The sequence below is a fragment of the Merops nubicus genome, unplaced genomic scaffold, assembly GCF_000691845.1.
Source record: "Merops nubicus isolate BGI_N331 unplaced genomic scaffold, ASM69184v1 scaffold15367, whole genome shotgun sequence".
Taxonomy (NCBI): Eukaryota; Metazoa; Chordata; class Aves; order Coraciiformes; family Meropidae; genus Merops; species Merops nubicus.
Window position 1 is genome coordinate 4,258 of NW_008618436.1, and position 27,127 is coordinate 31,384.

General features: G+C 36.5%; 1 protein-coding gene across 1 annotated transcript; it reads left to right on the forward strand.

Annotated features, from left to right (window-relative positions):
- Window positions 1-9,475: 9,475 nt before the first annotated feature.
- On the forward strand, window positions 9,476-26,681 carry ABCD3 (ATP-binding cassette, sub-family D (ALD), member 3). The gene is made up of 22 exons (XM_008943457.1): window positions 9,476-9,509; window positions 11,787-11,885; window positions 13,504-13,592; window positions 14,384-14,453; window positions 15,340-15,437; window positions 16,083-16,206; window positions 17,189-17,245; window positions 18,453-18,595; window positions 18,990-19,059; window positions 19,484-19,553; window positions 19,679-19,776; window positions 19,855-19,946; window positions 20,475-20,563; window positions 20,640-20,712; window positions 21,733-21,796; window positions 22,214-22,291; window positions 22,382-22,447; window positions 22,550-22,639; window positions 22,863-22,982; window positions 23,400-23,504; window positions 24,900-24,956; window positions 25,790-26,681. Exons 2-22 carry the CDS (start codon window positions 11,811-11,813, stop codon window positions 25,865-25,867), a joined length of 1,806 nt encoding a protein of 601 aa, XP_008941705.1. The 5' UTR covers window positions 9,476-9,509; window positions 11,787-11,810; the 3' UTR covers window positions 25,868-26,681.
- Window positions 26,682-27,127: the final 446 nt, after the last annotated feature.

Below are 27,127 nucleotides of genomic sequence, written 5' to 3' on the forward strand. Positions count from 1 at the left end.
CAGGACATGATTGTAAGAGGAAAAAAAGCCCATAACATACAGTGTGTAAAATAAAATGAAGCTATGTTATCTTTCATCTACAAAAACCTAATCCCATTTCTGGTTTATGAGCTTTGTCTTGAATATTAAACATTACTGCCTCAAACAAGAAGCAGCAGAATATATGCTTAAAACTTCATTGCTTCAGAAATAAAACCTTAAGGGGTGTTGCATGAAGGAGCTGGATATTGTCCATTATCCTTCTAGTGACAGTTGTTCCTAAATATCCATGTAGTTGAAAAATAAAGTACTTACACAAGTAGAGAATGAACTTAGATTGCTTTCAAGGAAAAAAAAGATATTTAACTTGCACATCTTTCTTCTGGGAGGAGGGATTGAAAGGGGTAATAGAAGGCAGTTAGGGTAAAGAGTTTGGAACTGCAAGATGAGGGAAAGGGATTAAATAGAATGGAGTTCATAGGAAGGAATTTGTAATCTATGGAAAGGTGACAAAATAGTATTTTAGTGTCTGCTCCTAGACATGCTGCCCTCTATCACCTAGCCATATCCATTAGAATCCAAAAGGATACTTGGGTATGGACATCTCATTTTGTATAAGTTGAACTAAAAATGCATAAGAGAAGAACAGTGTATGGTTGGGGCTTTAGAAGTTAGACATGCCTAAAGTGAGGAGAAAGGCTCTTCTGAGTTGGGAAAGATCGACAGTTATTGACACAGTGTGTATCAAATAGGGTTTCATGCAGTTTGTCTGAGGTGCCACATGACACATTACATTTGCTGTTATTTGTCTTCTCAGCCTTTTTCTTCTGAGAGTGGAAATACATCTTCTGCTTATGTCATTGGCTGGACTGCCCATGAACCTGCAGCTTGACAGTGATGGGTTGATACAAGTAAGATCAGACCTAAAACAAAGGCAGGTCCTAAAAAAAAAAACAAAGCCTCCTATGTTCAGTTGTTTGGAGGAGCTTTCAAATGTAACACAAATTTAAGTACAGCAAGTGGCAGTTGGAACTTTTATTCTGCATTTTTATTCTGATTTTGTGTATTTAGGATGTTGTTGTTTTGTTAGTTTCCCTCATTTCTTTAGGTTCTGAAGATGTTTGGGTGAGCCTTGATAGTGTATTTTTTGTAAAGGAACCTGTTCTGAGTACTTCATGACTGTTTGACAAGAAAGGTGAAATTATATTGCTGCAGATTAATAGACTGCTTCTGTGTATGTAAAAGCTTCAAAGGGAACCTGTGCTACTTTGTGAAAAGGTGGCAGGTGTCCAGAAAAATCAAAAAAATCTCTGTGCAGCTACATTAAAGTAGGTTTATCCAGAATGTGAATGTTACCGTTCTATCCACTACTTCCTGTATGTGCACTTGGTTTTTTTTTTTCTTTTTTTTAAATGCAAACAAACACAAACAAAAAAGACAAAACATCGAGATAAGATTAGTAGAAAATGCAGCCAAAACCTAATCTTGTAGAAAAACCTGCCTGGGGCTCAGAAAACCTCTCTTCAGCTGGAGGGTATGGAGACAGGAGGGATCAAATGACTCAGCCCTTCTTGTAGCATCCAGACTGCCTTTGTTTTAGGCCTGGGTAGTTAATTAGCGGTTTCTCTCTTGTTAAGTTGCATAAACTGATTGCTGTGTAAGCCAAGTTCTAGTGTAAGTGTCTGTAACAGCATGAAACTATTTTCTTTTTCACTTTGCAGGGGACTAGCTAGAAGTCTTTGCATTGTTATTCACGAGAGAGGGCTACAGCCACTGCTCAGGCCCCAGAGCACAAGCTTGTGGAAAAACTAATAGTTCTAAGTTTTTTTTCTTTACACGCTACTTTATCGAGATGCAAACTTCTGCTGAATCTTAGGATTTCTTATACAACAGTTCTGCTTTGTTGCTTCTTTCTCAAATGTTTCTAGAAACTTTTTGAGCTTTAGGAATGCAGGACAGTTAGAGCCCCTGCTTGCAGTGACAAAGCTGCCTGTGACCTTCTCAGAGTCCCCTTCTTGGTTGCCTGAATGCATTCCCCTTACGTTAGTTTTGGTTATGCTGCAGCTAGCCAGCAACCTAGAGCCAAGGAAAGTGCTCTTCATTTTTGTGTGTGCTTAAGGTGTGCACTGTAAACGGGCATGCTTTTGGACTGTGCCCTGGCTTCTGAGTGAGGTTGTTGCCCTTGACCTGAAATAACTGTACTGTTGCTCTCTATTCCTCTGTGTGGGGTATGCAGTAGGAAACTGTCTACCAAAGAGTATGCTGTGAGTGACACTGTACTTTTCTCATTATAACTGTTATTTCTTCACACTGTAACAAGGTGTCCTGTTGCATTCCATCTTTAGTCATTGGAATTGTGTTCTGTCTTTGCAATGTATCAGTAGTATCTTGGCTGCAAAACTTACCTGAAAATTGCACAAATAACCATGAAGGATTACAGAATCACTTATCTTGTGTTTTTTTTTAAGATCTATGAAAATTGCCCAGTGTAATCCTAGAATATAAGATCTGCAAAATACAAAAGTTGCTTAGAGGATAACAACTCTTTGAAAAACTACATTTAACACTAAACCAGATATTCTTCCTCTTCACTCTGTTGAGCAGAACCTAGTCATCATACTTTACAGAAGGAAGGTAGCATGACCTGAAAATTTGTAGCTTCTTTTTCCAGTTAAGCACAACATAACATTTTCAAACCCTTATTTCCTCTTCATCTGCTATTAAACTGAAAGTCTTGCTTATCTCTCTCTTCATCTGTGTTCTGGGTTTGCTCAGATAGAATCTCAGATAGAATCTAGCCATGGTATGCAGGCTGTTAGCAGTTTTGAGTCAGCCAGGAGCTTAACCTGGGAGAGGTGAAAGCCAGGGCAGCTGACCCCACCTGCCTGACTGGTGTATGCCATACCATAAATGTCATGCTCATTATAAAAGGGGAAGATTGCTGAGGGTGGGGGCTCCTTCTACTCGTCTTCCTCCCTTCTCATCTGTGGAGGGGCTCACTTACCATTCTGCTCTTGAGGATTGCTTTCCTGTGTATTGTGACTGCTGCATGTTTGCTGAGTATAACTTTGTATACTTTGTGCTGGCATTGGTATTAGTTTGACTGTTTCATTAAAACCCTTTTCATTTCAACTCGTGGGTCTCCTCTCCTTTTCCTGATCCCCTTTCTCTGTTGGAAAAGCATCACTGGGTGATACAGCAACTGCTCTAGTTGCTCTAGATAACAGGCTAAATGTAGATGGTCTGCAGTTCCTTGTTATGCTTAGCTCGATGTAGATTGCTTCCACTGAACTTCCTTCTGGAAGGAGAGAGGTATTTCTAGAGACAGTAATCCTTTACTTTTTCCTGTTTGCTAGTAAGTACCACAGAACTTGTATTCCTGAGATCTTTCACTAACTGAAATCGATGGCCTCTTGAAGGCTTTCCCCAGTTTCTCAAATCACTTTTTTTCTTCAGTAAGTGTTGAGAATGATCTTTTTTGACTAACCACCATTGTCGCATGTTACTTTAGAGAGAAGAGCTTCATTGGTATCAAAATAGAGTTAAACCCAAACACTGGGTGCTGTGACCAACACTGATTTGGAGACTACAACTGCAACGTGTTGTCAAGTTTTGTGCCTCCTCTCTGTGCTGTGCTCATGCCTTCAAAGTAGGATCAGCTGTCCAAGAGAGTCCTGAAACTCTTTATTAATTTCTTTAAAACATCTTGCTGGTTTTGGTTGATCATGTTTCTCGATGTTGGAGAAAGGTATTTTATTGTATTCCCTACTACTGGATAAGTGCTTGCCTATTTACTTACATTTACTGAGTTGTTATTGAGTTACCAGGCATATATGAATGAAAAGTTTGGCGGAGTTGTCATCCCAGTGTTGCTGATACCTTTCTTCACTTCTTACCTGTATGTTGCTGTAAAAGCTTTGGGCAGTTGAATTATGGGTAGTAGGCTATGTCTGAGATGCTGCTTTTCCTGAAAGTTCTTCAGGTGGTATATGTCCTGTTATCTTTTGTCCATGTTTGTTTTTTTTTTTTTTTTTTTTTTTTTTTTTTTTTTTTTTTTTTGGTTGTTGAATGGGGATTTCTTTGATAAAATTTAAAAATCATAGAATGTTTTAGAATAAAAGGCATCTGAAGAGATCATGTAGTCCAAGTGTCTGTGCAGAGCAGGATCCACATTGAATTCAGATCACATTGTTGAGGGCTTTGTGCATTTAGATCTTGAAAATATCCAATGACAGATTCAAAAGTCTTTGGTCAACTCATCACAATGCTCTGTTATTGTAATTGTGATTTTTAAATTTTTAATTTTTTTTTCCTTATATCCAGTTAGAACCTTCCCAGTTTGGGTCATCTGTTGCTTCTCTCTCTTCTGCTGTGTGCCCATATAAAGAGTCTGGCTCTGTCTCCTCAGTGGCCTCTTAGATAATGGAAAGCTGCTGTTAGGTTCTCCTAGTGCTGCTTTTTCTCCAGGATGATCAAGCCCTCTTCCCTCAGCTTCTTATAGGGCCAGCACTGCACCCTTCTGACCATCATGATGGCCCTACTGAAATTTGTCAGGACTTTTTTTATTGTTGTACTGGGGCTCCAAAACTGATCATACTACTCCCTATCCTAAACGTTAACCTTGATAAGGAGTGCCTAAGACATTGCTGTATTTAAAAGTGGCATTGCAGCTATGCCTGTTGTAGTTACTGAAGTGTTTGATTTGGGTCCGACTTTAACACCCTGAGCATAAAGGATCATTTTGAAAGAATGCTTTGTTTTCTTTAGCATGAAGGCAGCTGTCAAGAGGAAGCACCTTGAAAACTGATGCAGATTAAACTCTTGCTGATCTTTATATTTTGTTACCGTAGATGGTCATGTGAAGCAGATGAAAGTTGTGGGAGTCTTTTTATTATTGTTTTAATACTAAGGCTTGATAGAAGATCCTTCTCTCCTTATACCCAGTGTAGAGGAAGATTTTTACAGAATTACTTAGGCTAGGTATTATGGAAGTTTATCCCATAGCTAGTGCATCTGAATCAAAATTACTTTCTGTCTCATTCTACATGATTTGTTCTTGGCTTTGTGATCGGGGTTGTTGCATGGTGACTATGGATGAAGTTCTGCCTTTGAAAGTAGAATTTGTCTTGCCAATGGCTTTAAAATTTAAGCCTGAGACTGGAAGTTTGGAGAAGGGCTTGATGAGTGTAGTAATAATACCTGCTGAATACAGGCAGAGGGATGCATATAAATAAGACCTTTAACGCTTCCCATAGAAACTTGTAAATAAACTATGCAGAAACACTTCAAATTGTTTAATCTCAGAATGTTCTGTGTTCCTGTCCTTATCCCAAACGATTCCTATCCAAATCAATAGATTTGGCTCAGTCTTAGAAATATTTTATTAATTCTTATCTTTTTTTTCTATATATTGTGTGGGTAACCCTTTTCAAAAACATCACCATCCCTCCTTGTCTGGGAGGGTATGAAGGAAGCTCAAAAATCAAAGTCTGCCCATCATCTACTTGCTACTTAATGAAATCTTTTATTTCATTACTGTATTGGCAGGTCTTTTTTTAATAACTCCCTGGCAGTAGACTTTCAATTTCAGTCAAGCTTCTTCCATGTGGAAAAACTGAAAAGCAAGCAGACAGTGGAGATGAGTTGTAGTAAGTTAAGTAATTCTGCTACAGAACTCTGTATTCTCATGGTACAGTAAGAGCTTGGAGGAAGGCTAGCTTTTATATTTCCACAGGTTTTATTACTTCAGAGAAATAAATTAGGGCAGTTAATATAAATTTTTGTGTAGTTTTGGGTAAATGTTACTGTACTAATTTTTGCTTGACTCATGATTTCAGAATATTCTTTCTATATGTAAACTGTCATGTTTCAGTTGAAAATCACAATATTTTAAAGCTGCAGTTAAACATTCATAAATGTAATAATTTACTTTCCTGGATTAGATTGCTTTATGATTTATGCCATACTTTTTTTTCTTGCCATAAAGTTGTCTTCTTAATAATTTTTTTGGTAGTCTTATTTTGTCACTGTACTTCTATTTTTTTGTTATCTAAAGCAAGGTCCTGTATTCTCTTAGAAGTTGTGATGTAACTATTGAATTATTTTCTATAAAATCTAGTGCCTCAGGTGAACTGATGGCCGGAAGTAAAAAAAGTAATCTAAATCCAGGGAGGGGTAGGAGAAAAATCTCAGGACTTTGTGATACGGAAGGAAAAGGGGAAAAATGCACAGTTCAAGCTTTAAGGCAGAGAGGGACAGCAGTGCGTTCCCTGTGGACCATGTTTCACATAATTGTTGAATCCAGTGCTACTCCCATTCAAGCTGGAAATTGGTTTTAACTTTGGGGTCTTTCATTGTCCCAGCCAGTCCTGTTTCAGCCTCAATGCATACACTCAGGGAAGGGTTTCATTGCAAGTACCTTGTGATGAAGTGAGAGTAACTACTGAAGATCAAAAGTAGATCTTTTCTGCAGTTCAGTAGTAGCTGCCTAAATTGTACTAATATTGATTGATAAAGCCTGTCATGAGTTGTACTAACCTGAGCTGTATCATTGCTATTATCCTACCACAGCACCAAGTCAAGCATCAGTAGCACTTGAGCTTCAAGGCACTCCTCAGATGATAGACAGCACAGTTTAGCTTGGACTGGAGAGCAACGTGTGTGGACAGGTTCTCAAGCTAAGGCTGCCTTTTACTGCAGTCTTAACTCATGTTTCTGTTCCAAGCAGTCTTTATGCTGTGCTGCTCAATGGTGGCCCTTATACCAGAGGGTTTGTTTGCCATAGAAAATTTGGACATCATGTAGCACTTACATTCCTTCACCAATACGGCTCGTGATGCTCCAGCATTCAGTAAATGAGAGGTCTGGAATAAGAGGGAGCTTGAGTCTATTCCAAACTTTAAAGCTCTCTGCTGCAACCAGATAGTCTTGTTGTATTCTTGCTGACTAATTGAGGGTGTTATTTAGTCTTTAAGTATTGAATGAGGATGCAACCACAATTCTTACAAAAAAAGTTCTACAATAGTATACTGAGTCTGAAGTAGTGCCAGGAGGTATTGGACTGAAAAAATGAGACTTGAGAAGGGAAAGTTCTACAGTAATCGGTTTGTGGAAGTTTCTTCCAGCCAGAACTATGGCACAGTCTTTTGTTGCAATAAAATTATTTTACTTGTTAAAAGTAACAATGGTTTATTGTTTGTTGGTTTTTGTTTGTTTGTTATTTTAATAGCAGAGCAGTGATTTTGGAGCTATGTAGCCGTGTTTATTTTTCTGCTTCTAGAGAACCCGTACTTCACATATAGGATAATTTCCTTTTGTATTGAAGTATTAGTCTTGTTTTGAGCTTGCATTAATGTTTTTAAGAAAAGAGAGCAAAACACTTGAAGTTTTTTTATTATGCTTTGAATTTACAAATCCTGAGTTTATCTTAAACTTTATAAATATAAATTCTAATTAAATGCAAGGTTTTGAACAGTCTTTTTTTTTTTAATGGATGATCAATTTCAGCTCAGTAGTTTCAGCTGCTGAATTTCTCTCAACAGCTACTGTAGGAAAACATGTATGAATAAATGCATGAAAGGTATTCAACTGCCAGAATAATTCTGGCCGTCATCTTCTTAATATATTAATATTTTAATGTATTCGCTTTTGGTCCTTTTAAAGCTGAAATAGTTGTGTATTATGAGTGTTGTGACTTCAAACATTGGCAGACCTTGAAGCAACAGAGCTAGGAATTATTATAGCATGTCTAGAAGAGCAGCATACTTTCGTTTTACATTATGGCAGGTCATGAATCATCTAATGAAATACCCACATAGTATTCTTAGGAGTGCATAAGTTGTTATCAAACTGTTTTTCTCCTAGTCCCAAATCAGATGTGGTCAGACTGATCTGTACTCAAGGACACTTTTAAAAAAATAAGTCAATATTTTGTACTTTGAAAAATTACAAGATGTAGTGAGAATTTTTTTTTTTTCCCCGCGAGCAACACATTGCTCTTACATCACCAGGGTGTAGTCTCTGAGTAGGTTGTTTCTTAGGCTTTGCACACGGTTGCCATTTCCACAGACAAACTTCTGTCATGGCCTAATTAAGTGTTGTATCTCTTCTGAGCTTTTATGAAGTTAGTTCTCCCCCAGTCTGCCCTTAGCTGCCCTTGTGTTCTTTGTTCTGTCTTTTGCACAAGTAGTCTTACAAGATTTTTATCTTCTCTCAGGCTTGGATCTCACCATGACCTTTAATTATGTTCTTGTCAAACTGGCATCTCTACCTTCTCATTTTAATGGTCTCCTCCTTTCCTTTTCTCATGTTCTTCTGCTACCTTGCCTCTTCCTTCCATAATCATGATTTCTCTTCATTGGTCAGTGACATTCATGGATTTCTCTAATGCTCATAAGTTAAACCAGGCATGATTTCATCCTTGATATTTTCTTTGCAGAGGTTTAAAGCATGAGTGAGAAATGATGCTGCTGATAAAGTTGTGGGGTGACTGGTTGTGTGGCAGCCTGCAGTTGTTCTGATGTAGGCAGAAGGAACCATGTCTTTCATAGTTCCTGCTCCCCTCTAATTTCGTAGGTGCTGTCTTGAAATTGTATGAGAGCAGGCTGCCTTAAAACTACAATATTCAGTGTTCTAATATAATGATTGAGAAGTAGTAGGTTACAATTTAATATGGTTAGCTGTTACTTTTAAACTATATAGATGCATAAGCTCTCTCAGCAGCTTCATGTGTGTATCTGACACTTGGATGTTCAGAAAGGAAGATAGACAAACTATAACTGTCTTTCATGTTGGCTTGCTTTTTGTAAAAGGAGAGGAAGAAGAATAGCATTGTACTTGTAAATGTTTCTTTAGCACTAGTTGATAAATAACTTTCTTCTAGCTGTTCTGTAAAATGCAGGGAAAGGACAAAGGACAGAATAATAACTAGTTCCCCTTCCAATGCACACCTTTGCAGGAATTTGATTTCACATGGTCTGACTACTTTTTCCCCCTGCAGCGCATGTTTATGAACAAATAATCTTTATATATAGTAAGATGTGTTATTTGAAAGTTAGCTATAATGCAAAACAAATCTGTTTAGCTTATATAGATAGCGCAAAACATCAAAGCTGTGTTGCTTGGATAGCTGAATCTGCATTCATGTAGTTTTCTTTTGTGGTCAGTGGAAGCATGTAGCCATACTTGCAAAGTATACACGAGAAACAAAAATCCCACAAAAAAATGTTCATGATACAAAACCAAGGTAAAGCAAAACTTGGAGATGAAGAAGGGAAACAATGAAACTGGATGCTGGAAGGAGTAAGGTTTCATTGAAATTGGATAAAAATAGCGTGTAAGTTTGACATAAAAGGTAGCTCTGCTGTGAAGGCACTATGCTGCTTTGAATGAAACAGATAGGGATATAATACCAAGCTTTCCTTTTTGTCTCTTTGTGTAGAGATCGAGACAGAGAAATGTGTGTTAATAACAAGTAAATTTTTTTCCTCTGCAGTAAAAGAAGTGGAAAACAAGCGTTGCAGAGCAATGAGGTAATTCTTTCTTCATGTAATGTATTTTTAATAACCTTTTTTTTAACCTTAAGTCCCACAATGGCTGGGTTTTTTTTGGACAGAATTATGGCTATGCTGCAAATGTGGTTTGAATGATACTTTCAGAATCAAATTAATCACATGGGGCTGATGTTTGACATAATATGTGCTCGATGTGTACCATGTGCTTTTTCATAACTTAGTACCTTAGGAATGCTTAAGGATTAGTGTTGTTAAGTTTGCCTATATGCACGACAACAAATAGCTGACTGTAGATTTGGTATGACTTCTGTTTGCTTTTTATTTAAAAGAAAGTATGGAACAAGATGTAGAAGCTGACATTTTAAAAAAAGTACATCAAACTTCTGGTAGGAGGCTTGACATTTCCTTGGTCTTTTGTGTGTCTGTTAGTTTATTTGAAGTGGATATATCTCTTGAAATCAAGTTTTTTATTGTTCAAATAAAACAGGACAGTTAGCCCAAAGGGCAGAGACCATAATTAGAAATATTGGGTCATATGATGGTATGAATAGAAAATAGTGTTGAAAACTTAAGAAATTGCTGAGTAAACAGAAAGGTGTATGCAAGCATCATATTAGCTTCTAGGCAGACTTTTACTGGACTATCTGCCATGAACACTTGTGTTTTGCATAGCTATACCTATTTGTAAAAGTCTTAAGTAGCATTCTCTTATTCCTGCCATCTTGGATATAGTTGTACTCAATGAGGAATTAACAGTCTAGGGGGAAAACCTCTGGGAAAGAAGATACAGGAATTCATGTTAAGTGCAACACAGAAGAAGAAATGAGGAAGATATGAATAGAGAGGAAGAATAGGTTCAGCCCAGGCATCAGATGTGTTTAGGCAGGTACTCCTCAAAATTTTGGACATCAGATGTTGTTTGTCGTTGCTATTACAGAAAAGCAATAGAGTGAAGAGTCATGCTTCATTAGGTCTGGACAGCAGCCTTTAGTTGCTGAGATTGCTTGGATTTTTGTGTGAATAATTTTTAATTAAAATATTTTTATCTACCATATAACATCCTATCTGGGTAGAATTTTTTATGTTCACATAGCTTTTTGAAAAGGACGGGACTGTAGCTGACGTAATCCTATGAAAAACAGTTGTAGGGTTATTCACAGAGCATTCAGAATAAGTCTGTGTTTGTTTGGGCTCAGAGTTTGCAGTTGTTGCCTGTTACCTTGCATATGTAAACAGTAAGTAAGATATTAAGTTGGGATCTTTGTGCAAGTTCCTGTGGCTTAATCATCCTTGGAAATAAAAAAAAAAAACAATTCTTGGTAGGAATTGTCCCAGTTGATGAACAGTGAGTCAGAGGCTAGTTTCCTTGTCTTCTCTGTCCTGTCTCCTGAGTTCTTTCTAGGGAGTCTGAATATGTCAGAGTAGTCCGAGTATGTTGTAGTATTACTGTAGGCATTGATAGCTTATGCTTCACAGGAGTCCTGCATAGTTAAGATAGCAGTATTACATGGATTAAAGAGGACTTGCTTTAAGTACACCCATACGCCCTTTTAGTCTGTTTTCAGGACTGAATACGTATGCCACATCTGTGGAAGGAGATGAAACAAAGGAAAAAAAGGATACCTGGACCTTTAGCTGGTTAAAAAGTATTCAGATTAGACAGAAGATAGGGTTATACAGAATAAACAAATGCAATCCAAATAAAAGGTCCTTGGATATAGAAGGGGTTTTAAGTGTGGTAGGAACACAGCTCACTTGGAGTGTGTTGCACTGTTTTCTAGAACTGAAGGAATAAAAAATTCTGGTTTCACTTGAGACAAGTTTAGGCTGTGCAATTGAGAAGTTTAAACTATTGATGGTCTAGGCAAATGAAGCAAGGCATCTTTAACAATAGTGGTTGATGGTGTCTTCTAGAGGTAAGCAATATTGAGATGTCAGATTGCATTAAACTTGCAATTGGGTATTTTAATGTTGTGGTTGGCATTGTTTATGTGTCACTTAACATGGATTTGAAATAAACACTATTTTGTATCATGGCAGCTACTTCCTCTTGCAATTTATTGTGACAGCACAGTTTTCTTACTTAGGATTTTGGTTAGCTGTGAAAGTATATGCTCCTGATTTGTACATTTTACTTACCTTGTGTGAGCAAGTCTTGAATTCGAGGGAAATATTGCAAATGCTGCAGAAGCAGCTGTAAATAACTTGGATAGGGAAAATATCACATCAACATTTAAATAACACATAACCAAAAAAACCCCACTTTTCCTGTTTTGCTTGTTCTGTGTGTGGCAGAAAGAGGGAAAGAAGGAGCGAGCAATGGTGGACAGAGTGTTTGTTGCAAGAATATGTCGAATCCTGAAAATAATGGTCCCTAGAACACTTTGTAAAGAGGTAAGCATTGCCTGGAGTAACAAATAAAAATGAGCATTTTTGGAGCCAAGTTTTCTTTTGCAGTTGTATCATAATTTAAACAAGCATACTCTTTACTTATATAGGACTAAACTGTACTACATGTTTTAAAATAGCAACATATATAAAAATCTACATGTGTGTTCAGTTGTTAGATCACTAAGAAGTTGCATTCTGTTTTCAATTACAAGATAAGTCATTTACTGTCAGCTAATATTTACTGTCTGTAGCATATCTTTTAAAATAGCTTCTGGATTTTGCTTGATTTGATGCACGGTAGTGCACTTCTCTATGCAAATGCTTCCTATCTTTAAATAGCATATTACTCATCTGTAATGTTGTTTTGTAACTTATATCTAGGCCAACCCTTATGAGAAAGTGAATATATCAAAAAGTCTGTTGGCATCATTTTCGGAAAGCTATGCAGACTAGAACTTAGCACAATAAAATTGTTTGCCTCTGTGTCTGTCTTGTGCTTTCCAGAACACTTAAGTTGTTTTGTTTTTTTTTTTTTTTTTAAGAGCGTTAGTTGAGCTCAGAACTTACTTGGTGAACTGTATTGTATTAGAACTTCAAGGTACATCAAGCACAAGAGCGATTAATTCCAGTGTGCTGAATGTAGAGCAAGCACAGCAGCCAGCTAGCTTGGATGGACAGGGATCTTCAACACCTTATTAACAAAAAGGAAGTGTACAGAAGATGGAAGTATGGATGGGTATGCCTCTGAGAGTGTTGACAGAGCTGACCTCCATCAGCTTCAAAAAGTCATGGCCATCAGTGGAGGTTACTGATAATTCCCACCCCCTGCCCCCCAAACCAAACATCGCTCCCATCTTCAGAAAGAAGTCAGCAGCTACAGGCTGGTCAGCTTCACCATGTTTCTAGTAAGGCTGTGAGCAAATCCTCCTGGAAGCTAACTCCGGCTATATGAAGCACAAAAAGGTGATAGCAAACAGCCAACTTGTATGATCTGCCATTTGTATATCCCTTATGAACCTGGCTGCTTTCAGTGATCGGCTGACCAGCTGTGTGGATAAGGAAAGAACAGAGATATTGAATTCTTTGATTTTAATGAGGCCTTTAAACTAAGGTCTCCCCTAGTAACCTGATGGCCAAACCAAATTGGCTGGACAGTGAGGTCGATGGAAAACTGCCTGGACTGGCTTAAGGGTTTTTGGATCAATGGTATGAAGGCTGACTGGTGACTGGTTACTAGTGGCCCTGTTTTGAGTGGGGAGTTGGAGTAAGTGACCTTCAGAGGTCCCTTGCAACCTATATGACGTTATGCTTATGGCAGGAAGGTGTCTCCAAATAGCAGTAACTTCTTTATCTCTGCAGTCCTCCATCTTGTAGGATGAGTCCTGTATGTGTATCAACCAAAATCAGCTATTTAAAAGACAAACTTTCTCCATAAAAAATGTAGTCAGTATTTTATTTAAAATATTGTATGCTAATATGTTTCCTGTAAAGTAGGCAAATATTACATTAGCAAGAGGCAACAGGATAATAATTTTCTGCTAAATACGGTTAGACCAATTACTAGAGAAAAGTGGTGAATTTTACCTATTGTTTAGCTGTCACACTTCTATTTTTGTACTAGACAGGTTATTTGCTGCTTATTGCTGTGATGCTGGTAGTCCGCACATACTGTGATATTTGGATGATTCAAAATGGAACAGTCATTGAAAGGTATCTAGAAACTTGTTATTTTTAAACATTCTTTCTTGTGTTTAATAGGGAAAGTAGTCTGTCAGAACACATTCACAGTGTGCTTGTTTTATGTAAAAGTTGAGATAGTTGCATTTCTTGGGGAAATCCTTACTTTTTTAATATAAAAAGTTACTTTTTAATAAACTGCTTTTCTGCTGCTGGACACAGTAACAAAAATTTGCTTACTGAATGATCTTCAGTCCTTTTGGTCACTTTTTGTACACTGAAGACGTTCTGATGTGCTGCTTGGATATTGGGGTTGTTACTTGTTCCCACTGAGATGTTTGCTCTTCAGATCGATAAACTTTTATTCTTACTGTTCTAAAAAGCTTTCTAGTTGTTGCCCTTGCTGCCACTGAAACAAGTTGGAATTTGTTTTGAAGTATGAATTCAAAATGATACTGTATTTCGGAAGAGACTTCCAGTGCTGTGTTAGAATGGAAGGACTGCTTTGTTTCTCTCTTGTGAAAATGTAGGAAAGCAAAGAAGGAAAGTGACTGGTATTCAGTCTGTGACCATGAATTTCTGAGCCCTGAGTGCAGGTGGTTGCTGCTGTAGCACAAGGGAGATAATTGCCTAGTCTGTCCCATACCACTTAATTTACAGAAGTCACAGCTTACAGCCCACGGCTGATATGACAGATTTGCACAATGTCTTTTTTTTCCCCCCTCTGTGTGGTCCACTGAGGATTTATCCCCTTAAGATATGGCAGATTATACTTTCTTGTTTCTCTTGGAACTAACTCTCAGCTGATGGCCATTTGTTTACAGTGCTATCATTGGCCGCAGCAGAAAAGATTTCAAGAAATACCTGTTCAACTTTATTGCTGCAATGCCTGCTGTAAGTACTCGTCTTGGCCTTTTAGTAGAACATATTTTAAATGTAAATTAAGAATTTGAGGAAGAAATTTCAAATGAGTGTTTTAAAACCCATGGAAATCAGTTGCTTTACATGCAAGTCTGTATTAAGATACATTTCAATTCTTTTTTTTTTTTGGCTGCAGTGTGTGTGAGACATTATCAGCATGTTTCCTTATTGATTGAAACTATTTTTCTGACAGATAGGTTTAGGTTTTCAGGTTGGTTTTGTTGATGGCAGTTTTGACTGATAGCTTCATGTGTCATTTGTAGTACTGATAATAACATGGATTGGATGATGTTTCAAAATTGTAGGTTTGGAATTCTCGACACCATTGAAAATGAAGATTTAATTTTAGTCTGTAACTTTTATATTTTATACAGCTTTTTCAGAGATTTTTTATATTTTTTACTTTTTAGATTTCTATTTTTTTCTTTCACCTTTAACTTTTCTTCCACATGTCAATGTCTCTGACCTGCACCAGACAGGAATAACTGTTGCTACCTAACAGACAACGTACCTGCTTTGCAACGGATTGATCAATTTAAGGTAGTGGTTGTAAAAGGGTGGCTCTTTTCTAGAGCTTATCAGAAGAGCTGAAGATATACTATATGAACATAGTTTTATCTTAAATCTTTTGATATTGTGAGAACCACTGGGAACTGGAGTTTTTAAAAATGTAGGCAGAAACCTAGTCAGTAGTCCTGCAGACACTGTATGGTCAGTTTTAGACGCACTAATAGTATTATTTAGTGCTATTTACTTCAAGAGGAGAATTCACCTATTCTTAAGTGTTTGCACATTTTATGGTACAAACTGATCTAAGCATATTGTTAGCTAAATATTGAAGTACTGTCTCTTATTTTAGATCTCTTTAGTGAATAACTTCCTGAAGTATGGTCTAAATGAATTGAAACTTTGCTTCAGAGTAAGACTTACCAGATACCTCTATGAGGAATATCTTAAGTAAGTAACACCTTGTTAATGTCTAAAGGTTTTAAAAACTAAATTGATTAAAATGAAACCAAATGATTTTAAGTACCTAATAAGAAGGTACCAAGGTGCTGAAATAGGTTAGGTATACTGTTTAGAAAAGGCTTTTGGTTGCAGGTAACTTGCAGTTCAGGATGAACGGCTTACCCAGGCTGTATGTGGCACGGATGCAAAGATGGCAGTTGACTCAATTGGGCTAGGGGGGAATGCACTGTGCTGTTTGTGTTACTGAGTCAGTTTCCAAAGCACTTCAATTGCTTTCATGTAGTGCTAATAATTCATGGATGCAGGGACTTGAGAAACTGCTTCTGTCCCCCTGCACCAAATTTTGTCTGTCAGGTGTGCTGATGAATAGTTTGAGGGTTTTCTAACTGTTAAGTGCAGCAGCAGAGCACAGAGAAGCATGAGCCTGAGCTTCAACTGAGGCATCCTGGAGCTTAAAACAATTTTTTAGGGTTTAATGAGGATCTGGTCAGGCAGAAGCATAAGCTCTGTTGACTCCATACATTCATTTAATGTTTGCACTACTTTCCATCTTAGTTGTATGAAGCAAGGGGTCCCACTTATTTGAGATCCCCCTGAATTTTCTTCTGACACTTCACTATTGTTTTGTTTCAGAGCTTATACATACTACAAAATGGGAAATCTGGACAACAGAATAGCTAATCCAGATCAACTCCTTACACAGGATGTAGAAAAATTCTGTAACAGCGTAGTGGACCTGTACTCAAACCTTAGCAAGGTAAGTCTTTTCAGACAGAACTTTGAGTAATAGCTGTGGACATTCAGTATATGATGTCCAAGCTCAGAACAATTGCTTGCATTTATATGTGTATTTCCTGGAGTATGGTGCTAAAAAGAATAGCTTCTGATGATATATTGTTTTGCTCGCTCTGTGGTTTCCATGACCTCTGCTAAAGCACTGTTGTGGGTTGTTAAAATTTGTATTAAAGTTTCTTTTAAAGAACTTACTGCGTTCTTCTGCAGTTGAACAATGAACTAGCTTTCTCAGCTAGTTAGGCTTTAGAAGAAAACCAATGGCTAGCTTTTAGTTACAAGTGAGTATTATTTTGGTTGAGGAGGTGTGGTTGAATTAGCAGTTCCCTGTTTCTGGTGTAAATTTTAGTGTGTTTACGTAGTGAAGTAGAATACTGAAGCAGTTATTACACTAAAAATTTTTTTATGATTTTTTTTTATACAAGCAGAAGTATAAAAGAAGTATAAAGCAAAATAGAAGTTGTATTCAAAAACTTCTGTCTATAAAACCTGTAGTTCAGCTGCTCTGACTTTGAGAGTGTGCATGGAACAGGATGCTTGCACATTGGAATATTGCTTCTATCATGTACATAACTACAGAACATTATCTTTCTGCTCAGTATTTCTTATGATTGCTTCATTTAAATAATTGTGGGATATAGTCCGTCTTGGCTCAATGAGCAGAGTGTTTTTACAGGCCTAAAAAAATGAAGTCCTCTTTATACGATGTGTAATTATCTAAAGATGATGATGCTTTTATGTTCAATACTGGAGTAAAAGTTCTCCAGAAAATGTCATGTGGTTGAGATCGCTTTTGTTTAAGTATTTAGTTCATATAATAGGTTAACCAGTATTGCGCTTTTAATTCAGATCTATAATTGTTCTTGGAGTGGCTGGCTGTTTCTTGACCATTTTATATTTGTTTCATGTTGGTAATCTAATGCTTTTTTTCTATTCTTCTCTTACAGCCCTTCTTGGACATAGTTTTGTATATCTTCAAGCTAACAAGTGCAATAGGAGCTCAGGTAAATTGAGTAGGTTTTTTTTTTAGCATTATTTCCCTTCTTTGGTTATAGCATTGTACCTATTTGGAACCTGAGGAAGACTCCAGATATTAGTTATAGATTCATCCATTATTTGAAGGGATATACCGAAAATATGCTTTTACACTTAATGTTTTGTACGTTTTAGTGCTCTCTGTCTTGAAGCAAACAAAATTAAAACTAGATTTGCTGGCATTGAGTCAACAATTTGAAGAAACAGGAAAGTTCTTAATTTTCTTCTAGTGTTTACTTGGGAATCCTGTTTAATACAGTATCCTTCTGGCCATTTATATCTTCTGTGACTTCCACTTAAAGGAGAAAATAGCTTTTCTATTTCTTTGCAGCCTCTCTAAAAGGGAGCCATTCTTTGCATTGAGCTGTACAACCATTATACTCCCCCCCCAAATAAGCCAGAGAGTTTCAGAAATCATTCTTCAGCTTAGTAAAATGATGCATTATCAAAAATTTTCAGGGTTTGACAAAGTAACAGCTCTGGAACACAATGTTGATGTTATCAAAACAGACTGCAGTAAGGCTTAACTGAACTTTGGTGATTTTTCCAGTCTCAGATGTCTTTGCATTGCTCTCTGTAATATTGTTGTTACAGGCAGTTTATGCCCAATGCAGTTTATGCTTTTAGCTTTACCCCATGCCATGTTTCAGTAATATTCCAGTATGCTGTTTTGGACCCCTGTTCTGTTGAACCTTAGGAAACAGAAAAATAAGAGCTCTCTGCCAGAATTTCTTGAGAGAAGCAGGAAATATGCTGGGAGATGTATGGAACAGAGAAGGGAATGGGATTGAAACTGCTATGACAGTGTTGCAAACACAGAGGAAGAGAAGTATGTAGAAATAAAAGAGATGAAATGACAGAGGGCCAGGAAGTTACTAATGAAATAAGCTGGGACAGTAGGACATGGAAATCACAGTGGGTGATGATAAAAACTTGAGCAGAAGGCTGGGATGGGAACAGCATCTGGGAACAGAGAATTATTAAAATAAATAGAGCAGTATCTACAACACAAAGAGAGCAACATGATGGGAATTGCAAGAGTGATGGAATTTGTAGCATAGACACATGGGAGGTGAGAATCAAAGAGCAAATGCTTTCTTGGTGTTTTGAGTACAGATGTTGCAAGTTGACACCATCTAGATGGTAAGCTTTTATTCTTTTTTTTGATATTTACAGGGTCCAGCTAGCATGATGGCCTACTTGATTATTTCAGGGTTTTTCCTTACACGTTTAAGGAGACCAATTGGCAAGATGACTATTATAGAACAAAAATACGAAGGGGAGTACAGATACGTCAACTCACGCCTTATTACAAACAGGTATAGATTGACATGGGTGGCAATATATAAGTGACAGAGGAATACTGGGTGTAAGAGGAAGCTGTGTGTTAAAATATATTTGGAAAGCCTGATGCTATTAGTTCTGAGCAAAGTGTTTGCATCTTTTTGCAGATTAATGTGTGCATTATATTAATTATTAATAATTACTAAATAATAATATAAGACAAACTGTAGCTGGGGTATAATAAGCTTATGTTCTACTGTTGAGAAAAAGTACAAATACTTCATAAGGTAACTGAAGAGCTATATTCCTGTGTTTTATGGTTGACTTCTTCAAAGACTCTCTTGAACAAAATGAAGTTGCATTCTGTGAGTTTGTTTTCTGAGTTGTTTTTTTTTTTTTTTTTTTTTGTTTTTTTTTTCCTTTTTTTAGTGAAGAAATTGCTTTTTATAATGGGAACTTGAGAGAAAAGCAGACTATTCACAAAACCTTCCGGAAACTGGTAAGGCTTCTTTTATCTTTTGAAATGTTTTAAGCAAAACTTCAATTAATTTTATCTTGGTGATTCTTCACACAGACTAATATAAAATGAATTATTTTTTTGCTGCTACAGTAATCAGATTTAAAAAGAAATTAATAGGCTATAAGCAGAACACAAGTTTCTCATAGAATGTTTTTTCTCTTGTCGCCTCCTGTTCACTCACCTAATTACTATTCTCTCACTGCTTAGCTTCAGGTGTAGGTTGTTTCGATCTGAAATGCAGCACTTTGCCAACAGGGACACTGATGCAGTGCTTGTCACAGTTACAGGCGTATTGAGCTATCTGGGACTTACTTAAATAATGAAAGATAGTAAAACAGATACAGATATATGTTGACCCTTTTTCTTCTATATTCTTCTTTTGACTTCTTTTTCTTCTTACCAGGTTGAACACTTGCATAATTTCATCCTGTTCCGGTTCTCTATGGGCTTCATTGATACTATCATTGCCAAATGTAAGTGTTTGCCCAGTGCTAATGGATTGTTAGAAATAACAAGGTGCTAATCTTTTTACATGAGAACTCTTTTTTTCTTACTGCTTCCGTTAATGTGTAGCTTAATATTTACTCTTAAACTGCAGACCTTGCCACCGTGGTTGGTTACCTGGTGGTTAGTCGTCCATTTTTGAATCTGGCTGATCCTCGTCATCAGAACAGTACTCATGCAGAACTTCTGGAGGTAAATAAAACAGACCTAGAGCAGTTTCCTGAATTTAAATTTTGTTAGTCCACATAAATAACCTTTCTTCTACTCTAGGATTACTACCAAAGTGGAAGAATGTTACTGAGAATGTCTCAAGCTTTGGGCAGAATAGTTCTAGCAGGCCGTGAAATGACAAGATTGGCTGGGTAAGCATAATAGTATTTGTGTGAAATAATCTTTCTTAAAGTTGTTGCTGTTTCTCATCTCACTTTAAGAAACTGACTCGAGAATTAAAATGAGCTCATGTGATTTGATCATTGCAGCACCTAAAACCCTAGAAATTAGAATCATTTTATGTGAAACCATATCTGAAGAAGTGCTAATTATGTCCTGTAGTAATACATTACTGAATAGTAGCAGGATATAGTTTGAATGTTTGATTGAAAAGACGTCAAATGCTCAAAAATCAATTATATATTGACTATTTACCAAACTATATTTTTTTTCACATCTTAAGAAGAAAAGTTATCCAATATTTGGCTATTACAGGACAAAGTTCTTTTAAGTATTGTGAATATTGGACAATCTCAGTGCAGCTCTAAACTGTAAACATTCTCTTTCTATGCTGGGTTGAATAGCTTCATCATTTGACAGTTTAAACAAGTACTCATTAGAGCTTCTATGGATTTCTAAAACTTCTAATGGTTAATGGCTTATTTTATTTTTTGTTGTAGTTTCACAGCCCGAATTACAGAATTAATGCAGGTTCTGAAGGACTTGAATAGTGGCAAATATCAGCGTACTATGGTATTGCAAGAAAAAGGTAGATGTGGCATAATATGAAATATGTGCATTTCTGTGTAGTGTTCCAGTCTCTAATACTTTTTTCTTAATTTAAGATGCAGATAAAAAGCAAGCTTTGCCTTTGATACCTGGATCTGGAGAAATTATCAACACTGATAACCTTATCAAGTACGTTTACAAAATTTCCACAACCTCAATATTTTTAATGTAGTCTGCCTTTTAAGTCTTTCCTTCTGCCACCCTTTATTTAGAGGTTTTAATACACAGCATTACAATATGCAATTCCTGTTATACTGTAGTTTATTTACAAATAATTCCATCTTGTTCTCACTCAGCATTTGTATTCTCTAAGTCAATCCTTGTCCTTTCACGTTAGCAGGAGATATAATATGCCATCTGGAGTTTGCCTTTTTGCTAATATTTGGTGCTGTCCTTTGGAATATAACTTCCCAGACCATTTTGGTCACGCTTTATCAAATCCTGTCTTAGAAATATGTTTGTTCTGTAATGTACATCACCTGTAAAATCAGGGGCAAGTCTGTATTCAGTTTCAAAGTATTTGCTTCTATTTTTGTATGCTTGGGCAGTTCATTGATGTACTCAAGCAGCAGTCAGTTCCTCAGTTCTTTACAGTCTTGAGGAACATAGTATTGACTTAGTACTACTTCAAGGCATAAAGTAAAGCCAGTTAAGAGATTTAATGGTCTCAATCTGGTGAACGTAAAACGCAGACAGTGGAGTTAGAGGGGAAGGCAGGGGGAATAAAAGGGAAAGGAAAAAGGAGATGGTAGAGCGACTTTTTTTATTTTATCTTAAAAACCACAACAAGGTGGAGGTGAGCAGAGAATCCATTCATTGTGTGTCTTAGAACTAATAGAATACACTCCCAATAGCAGGTTAAAAATTAAGTGTATTCTTAAGTGTAGGTTTATATCCACAAGATGTTTTGGAGACTGGAGGCTTAGAAGGATTCAGAAGACAAATATATGAAAGAAAAAATTAAATCTGTAGATACTTAAATACGAAGGTACCACTTTTGATTCAAGAACTTCCTTAACTTAATAGCTGGAAACTACGGCAGTGTACTGAATGAAGTACTGCTGAAGGCTTGCCCTTGTTCCTTAAATCTCCAAGTAGGCATGAAGTTGTTTTGTTTTTTTTTTCCTTCTAATGTTGCAATTCATACAGGTTTGATCATGTTCCGTTGGTGACACCTAATGGAGATATTTTGATTCAAGACCTTAACTTTGAGGTAGGTTTCTTGATATTTTTTTTTTTAATATCACAGAAAATTATTCATATAAAATTTTAAAATGAAGATAATTCCAGAGATAATCTGTTTTAAAAAAAAAAAATGTGCAAACAGGAGTGAAGAGATGCTTATATGCTATGATTAAATCTGAGCAAAATTAATCATCGTGTTAGTTTAAAAAAAAGGCAATAAGCTATTTTCACAGAAAAAGTTTTTATTTTGACAAGTGTCTTTCTCCAGCTGCACTTTGTGCTAAACTAGTTGGAAAAAAGTACTAATTACTGGTGGAGATTACTTCCTGTAGTGTCAGAAAGCATGACATAGAAGACTGGGTATACCAGCTTGTCTTATTGTCTGTAGAAGCTTTCAACAATACTTTCTTACTACCCTTTTAGCGTGTTGGCTTTGCATTTTTAGGTTCGGTCGGGTGCAAATGTTCTGATTTGTGGGCCAAATGGGTGTGGGAAGAGCTCACTTTTCCGTGTTCTTGGTGAGGTAAGAGAACTTTTTTAAGTAAAAGGAGAATCCAAGGCACTGTTGTAATTGGACTACTTCGGTTATATTTAAACCTATTTCTTGTTGCAGTTGTGGCCTCTGTTTGGTGGGCGTTTAACAAAACCTGTTAGAGGAAAGTTGTTCTATGTTCCCCAGGTGAGGCAAAGTACTTGAATCAACAATGATGTTCTCTGTCTTCCTCCTTTGACTATATTTAGAAATATTTGACGTATCTTTTTATTTCTAACTGTATCTCAGAGACCATATATGACTCTTGGAACGCTCAGAGATCAAGTTATATATCCAGATACTTTAGAAGATCAGAGAAAGAAAGGAATTTCTGACCAGGTAAATTATATTTATTTCATTAACCCTTTGTCTTGCTTAAGATGAGTAATGCTTCAGATATAAAAAGACTGAAACTGCGATTAAAACCACTGCATTTAGTTTGTTTTTAATATTTATCAGGGTTGATAGTAAACCAGTGTAATAGTATAACCCCTTATATTCTTTTTCAGTCATTTCTCTAAGTTCAATTAAGCTTTATTTGTCATTCCTGTTTCAATAAAAGGTGCTGAAGGAGTACTTGGATAATGTCCAGCTGGGTCATATCTTGGAACGCGAAGGAGGCTGGGATAGCGTTCAGGATTGGATGGATGTACTCAGCGGGGGAGAGAAACAGAGAATGGCAGTATGTCTCAAAAGCATAAATATTTAACAAATACAGGACATAAGTCAAAAGTGTGATCTCAATTGTAAGCGATTCTTGTTTACTAAGTATTAATACTTTACTTAGAATATGAATACTTGAATACTGAGAGAACAACTTAAAATAGTGTTTATTGTACTCAGATTTTAATAGGTAAAATTGACCTGTTACCACACCTTACTCTTTGATTGTATAAACGTAATTTCTGAAGTAACTGTTTTTTAAAAAAGTAAAAATAGTATACAGGTCTTGGATCTTCAGGCTGCAGTGGGTACCAACTTAGAAGTAGTTCCCTTGCCACAGTAAACTTTTGGGTGCTAATTTTTAGTTTAACTTCTAACAGTGTTAGTTGTTGGTTGTAGTTCTGTATCCACAGTAGCTTTTTGTTTTGCATTCCAGATGGCAAGGTTATTCTATCATAAGCCCCAGTTTGCAATTCTTGATGAGTGCACAAGTGCTGTTAGTGTGGATGTAGAAGGCTACATTTACAGCCACTGCCGAAAGGTAAGCTCTTTGTTTCTAGAATTACATCTCTGTATGTTAAGAGGAACCTTAAAATGATACAAGGTGTACTCTTCCTTTTGCCTAGTGCAGTTCAAAAAAACCCCCAAAACTTAGAAGGTCATACAAGGACCCTGTATGGACCCTAGAATTTAATAATTTTGTAGTCTTAGGGTAATTTAGATGTATATGTGAACTCACTCTACCAGAGAACTCTTAATAAATGCCAAGCAACCTTACTTTTTCAGATGAACTCTTAGAATGTCAATTGAAGATCAAATGATCTAAAATTTAAAAAGGTTTCTTTTGGCCAGGGCAACAGAAGTGAAAGGCTGTGAGTTAACATTTCCACCTGTTTTGAGACAGGAAAAGCCAGTCAGTCTAGGAAAACATGGTGATATTAGATATGATTTTCCTTCTCCTTTCCCTCTTATATTCACCATTTCAGATTCTACGTAATGCCATGTGAAACATCAATAAGATTCAATTTTGCACCCCTGGCCTGGGAAAGAATGGGCTTGAAATAACACTAGTTACTGAGTAGCAGTATTCTCAGAATGGTAATGAAGGAAAACAGTGCACCCACTGAAATATGTGCTTGAAACATGAAGTGGGAATTTAAGGAGCCATCTGTAGTAGTAAATTGACTCTAGATGAGGACTGCAGAAGAATGGACATAATTTTTTTAAGTAATTTTACCACATTGTCATCAATATCGTAGCAATTTTCCAAGTCTGTTTTGCATATACTTGCTATTCTGTTAACTTCAATGTTCATTTCGACTGTTGCCAAGTGGCTAATGCATATTATGGAAAAGTAGAATTCCTGGTTAACTTGCCCTTGTAGAAAGAAAGAATGTTACCTGTTTTATTATGAGAGCCATTTTGTCCTTAAGTTGGTGCTACCATTAGCACCATAATGAACTAATTTACAAGGAAGCAAAGATTACTCACTTTTAAATTGTCGCTTTAAGTTTATAATTAATTACCTTTCTGTGTGGTGTTTTTTTTTTTTTTCTGTTAAAGTACACTTTTTTTAATCACCAAATTTGTTGTTTTACCTGCCTCCTACCTTACCTTCTTTGCCCAGTGCATTCTATGTTTTACCAGATCATCAGGAGCAAAAGAATGGTGATATTGATTTAAAACGATAAAGCTCTCCTTTTATGTGGTTTTGGGGTTTGTGTTTTGTTGGGGGTTTTTTGGTGTTTTTTTTTTTTTTTTTTTTTTTTTGAGCTGCAAAATCTTTTATTAAGCCTACATATGTATACTGTTAATAGTAGTCTGGAAGTTTGTGTTTCTGAATTGTAAGATCTTCAGATTGTATCATGCTGAAAAATAAATAACAGCTAACCCATGAAAAATTAACTACTTTATTGTATGTGTTTTCTTCATGTAGGTTGGCATCACTCTCTTCACTGTCTCCCACAGAAAGTCACTCTGGAAACATCATGATGTATGTAGCCTTTGCTTTTGCTAAGGATACCTATAGGTGGTAGCGGTTTTGTTCTTTGACTTTCTATTAAATTATCTTTACAGTTCAAGGTGTCCTCATTTTACATCCTAATAGGTCATGTTCTGTTTTTAAAAAAGGTTTTACGTTCATAATCCAGTTGCAGTCTTCGAAATATTCTTACACTTCTAGTTATGAAGGAAAAAAATAGACAGAAATCCTTAAATATATCTGTAAAAGTAGCCTCAAAAATATGAAAAGCTCAAAAAGACACTTAACTTATCTTTCTTATCCTCACAAAAACCCTTGAACCAGAATCCAGTAAACAGCATGGAGATTTTGCTTTCATGATAGTGAAAATAGATCTCTGCATGAAAAAGTTCGTCTTAATACATGGACTAAGATTTTATTTTTGTTGCTACGTTTGATGAGACAGACCGTGCATGTGGGAAAAATACTGAATTAATACATGGGGATGAAAGTGTACCTTAAGTATATTGTCACAAAACCCAAGACAGCAGTGTTAAGTCTAGGTGTGACCATTAGCAGAATGATGGATGATAGAAAAAAGAAAAAAAAAACCAAAAAAACCCAAAAACAAACAAACAAACAAAAAAACCCCAACCAACAACAACAAAAAAACATCACCAACAAACCCCAACAAAACAGTTTGACATTTTTCCAGAGGCAAATGAAACATGAGGTGGGAGATGTTTATCTTCTGGCTAGCTGACTTTGAGATTTTGCATGAAAACTACTTCAAAATTGAATTTATTTAGGCATGTATAGACCTGACAATTTTTAGGTGGTTTATAACATGTGTTGTTTTATTTCAGTTTTACTTGCATATGGATGGCAGAGGAAACTACGAGTTCAAGAAGATAACTGAGGACACAGTTGAATTTGGATCTTAAAGTAATGAACTGAACTGCAACAGAGACTGGTGATTACAGGAAGTGTGTAGAATGACAGACATACGATAAAACTACTCAGCTTGGTTTTTTAACAAATTAACTAGGATAACCCAAAACAAGCTGTTAAGCGTTTACTGTTATGTAGGATATTGCTAATTGTGTATATGTTGGTTTAATTATTGATACGTACTAAGAATGTCTTTATTCTTGTGGTTTAAAAACCTGCCTAAATTAAATTGGGCTTAAATCGGTGTAACCTGATTCATCCTGGGATGCAAACCATTTGAAATCAGCTGATTTGACTTTTGTAGACCTTCTTTCCCTTCAGTGAAAAGCCCTGTTAAAATTAGGGTTGCTACCTCTCTTGTTCCTGCAAAGCAGTCTTGGATTTTTGCTGTGTTCTATGCATACTTATGAGTTATCTCACCCGGTGCAGGACATTCTCCCATCTTCAGATCTGTACCCTGTTAAATGAAAGAGCCTTTTTCTTTAACGAGCCTTGTGATACAGCCAACACACCCTTGCTGATAAAGGATGGACTGAACCTAGAAGACAAAACTGATTCCTTCTGTTAAAAAAAAATTAAGCTTGTTCTTTGCTGAGTTTTGAATTCTGTTTAACATCTGTCTCTCAATGCAATTCTCTGTGCTGCTCGTTCTCTCCCCATTTAGCAAGAGCTTCATACCCCACCCCTGCTGCCCTTTTTCTGTCAGAGAAATAGTATGGTAGTGAAGAGTGGAATGGAGGTTGAGGGAGGAAAGATCTGATGCCACCCCCATCCCCCAAAAAAAGAAGGAAAGAAAAGCAATGTTCCTTGTGTCAAACAATCTTGCGTGTGTTTTCAGCTCTGAAGAAATGAATGGCTCCCACAAGTAAAACAGAAAAGAATGTGGGTGAATCATTCTAATCTTGAAATCAGTAGGGGTTAGAATGGGTTAAAAAATGTTAGACAACAGTATGCTATTTCACAGACTGTCCTGTGAGTGTTTGTTTAGTCCTGAATAAACCTGTTGCTTTTCCCAAGTTTCTCCTTTTCTCCCTCTTCAAAAAATCAGATCCTCCTCGTGGTTTTAGCTGCCCTTTGGATCTGAGTTTGAAAGTCATATTGGTACTTCCTGTTTGCCCTTCTAGGCCCTGAAGCCTGAAATGATGCTACCATCCTTCATGTTTATTCTCTCATTTGTCATGAGGTTTCTTGATTTCTGAGACAAATTATTTACCAGTGATTCTCACTATTGTCTAAGGATCTCTAGTCCCTGC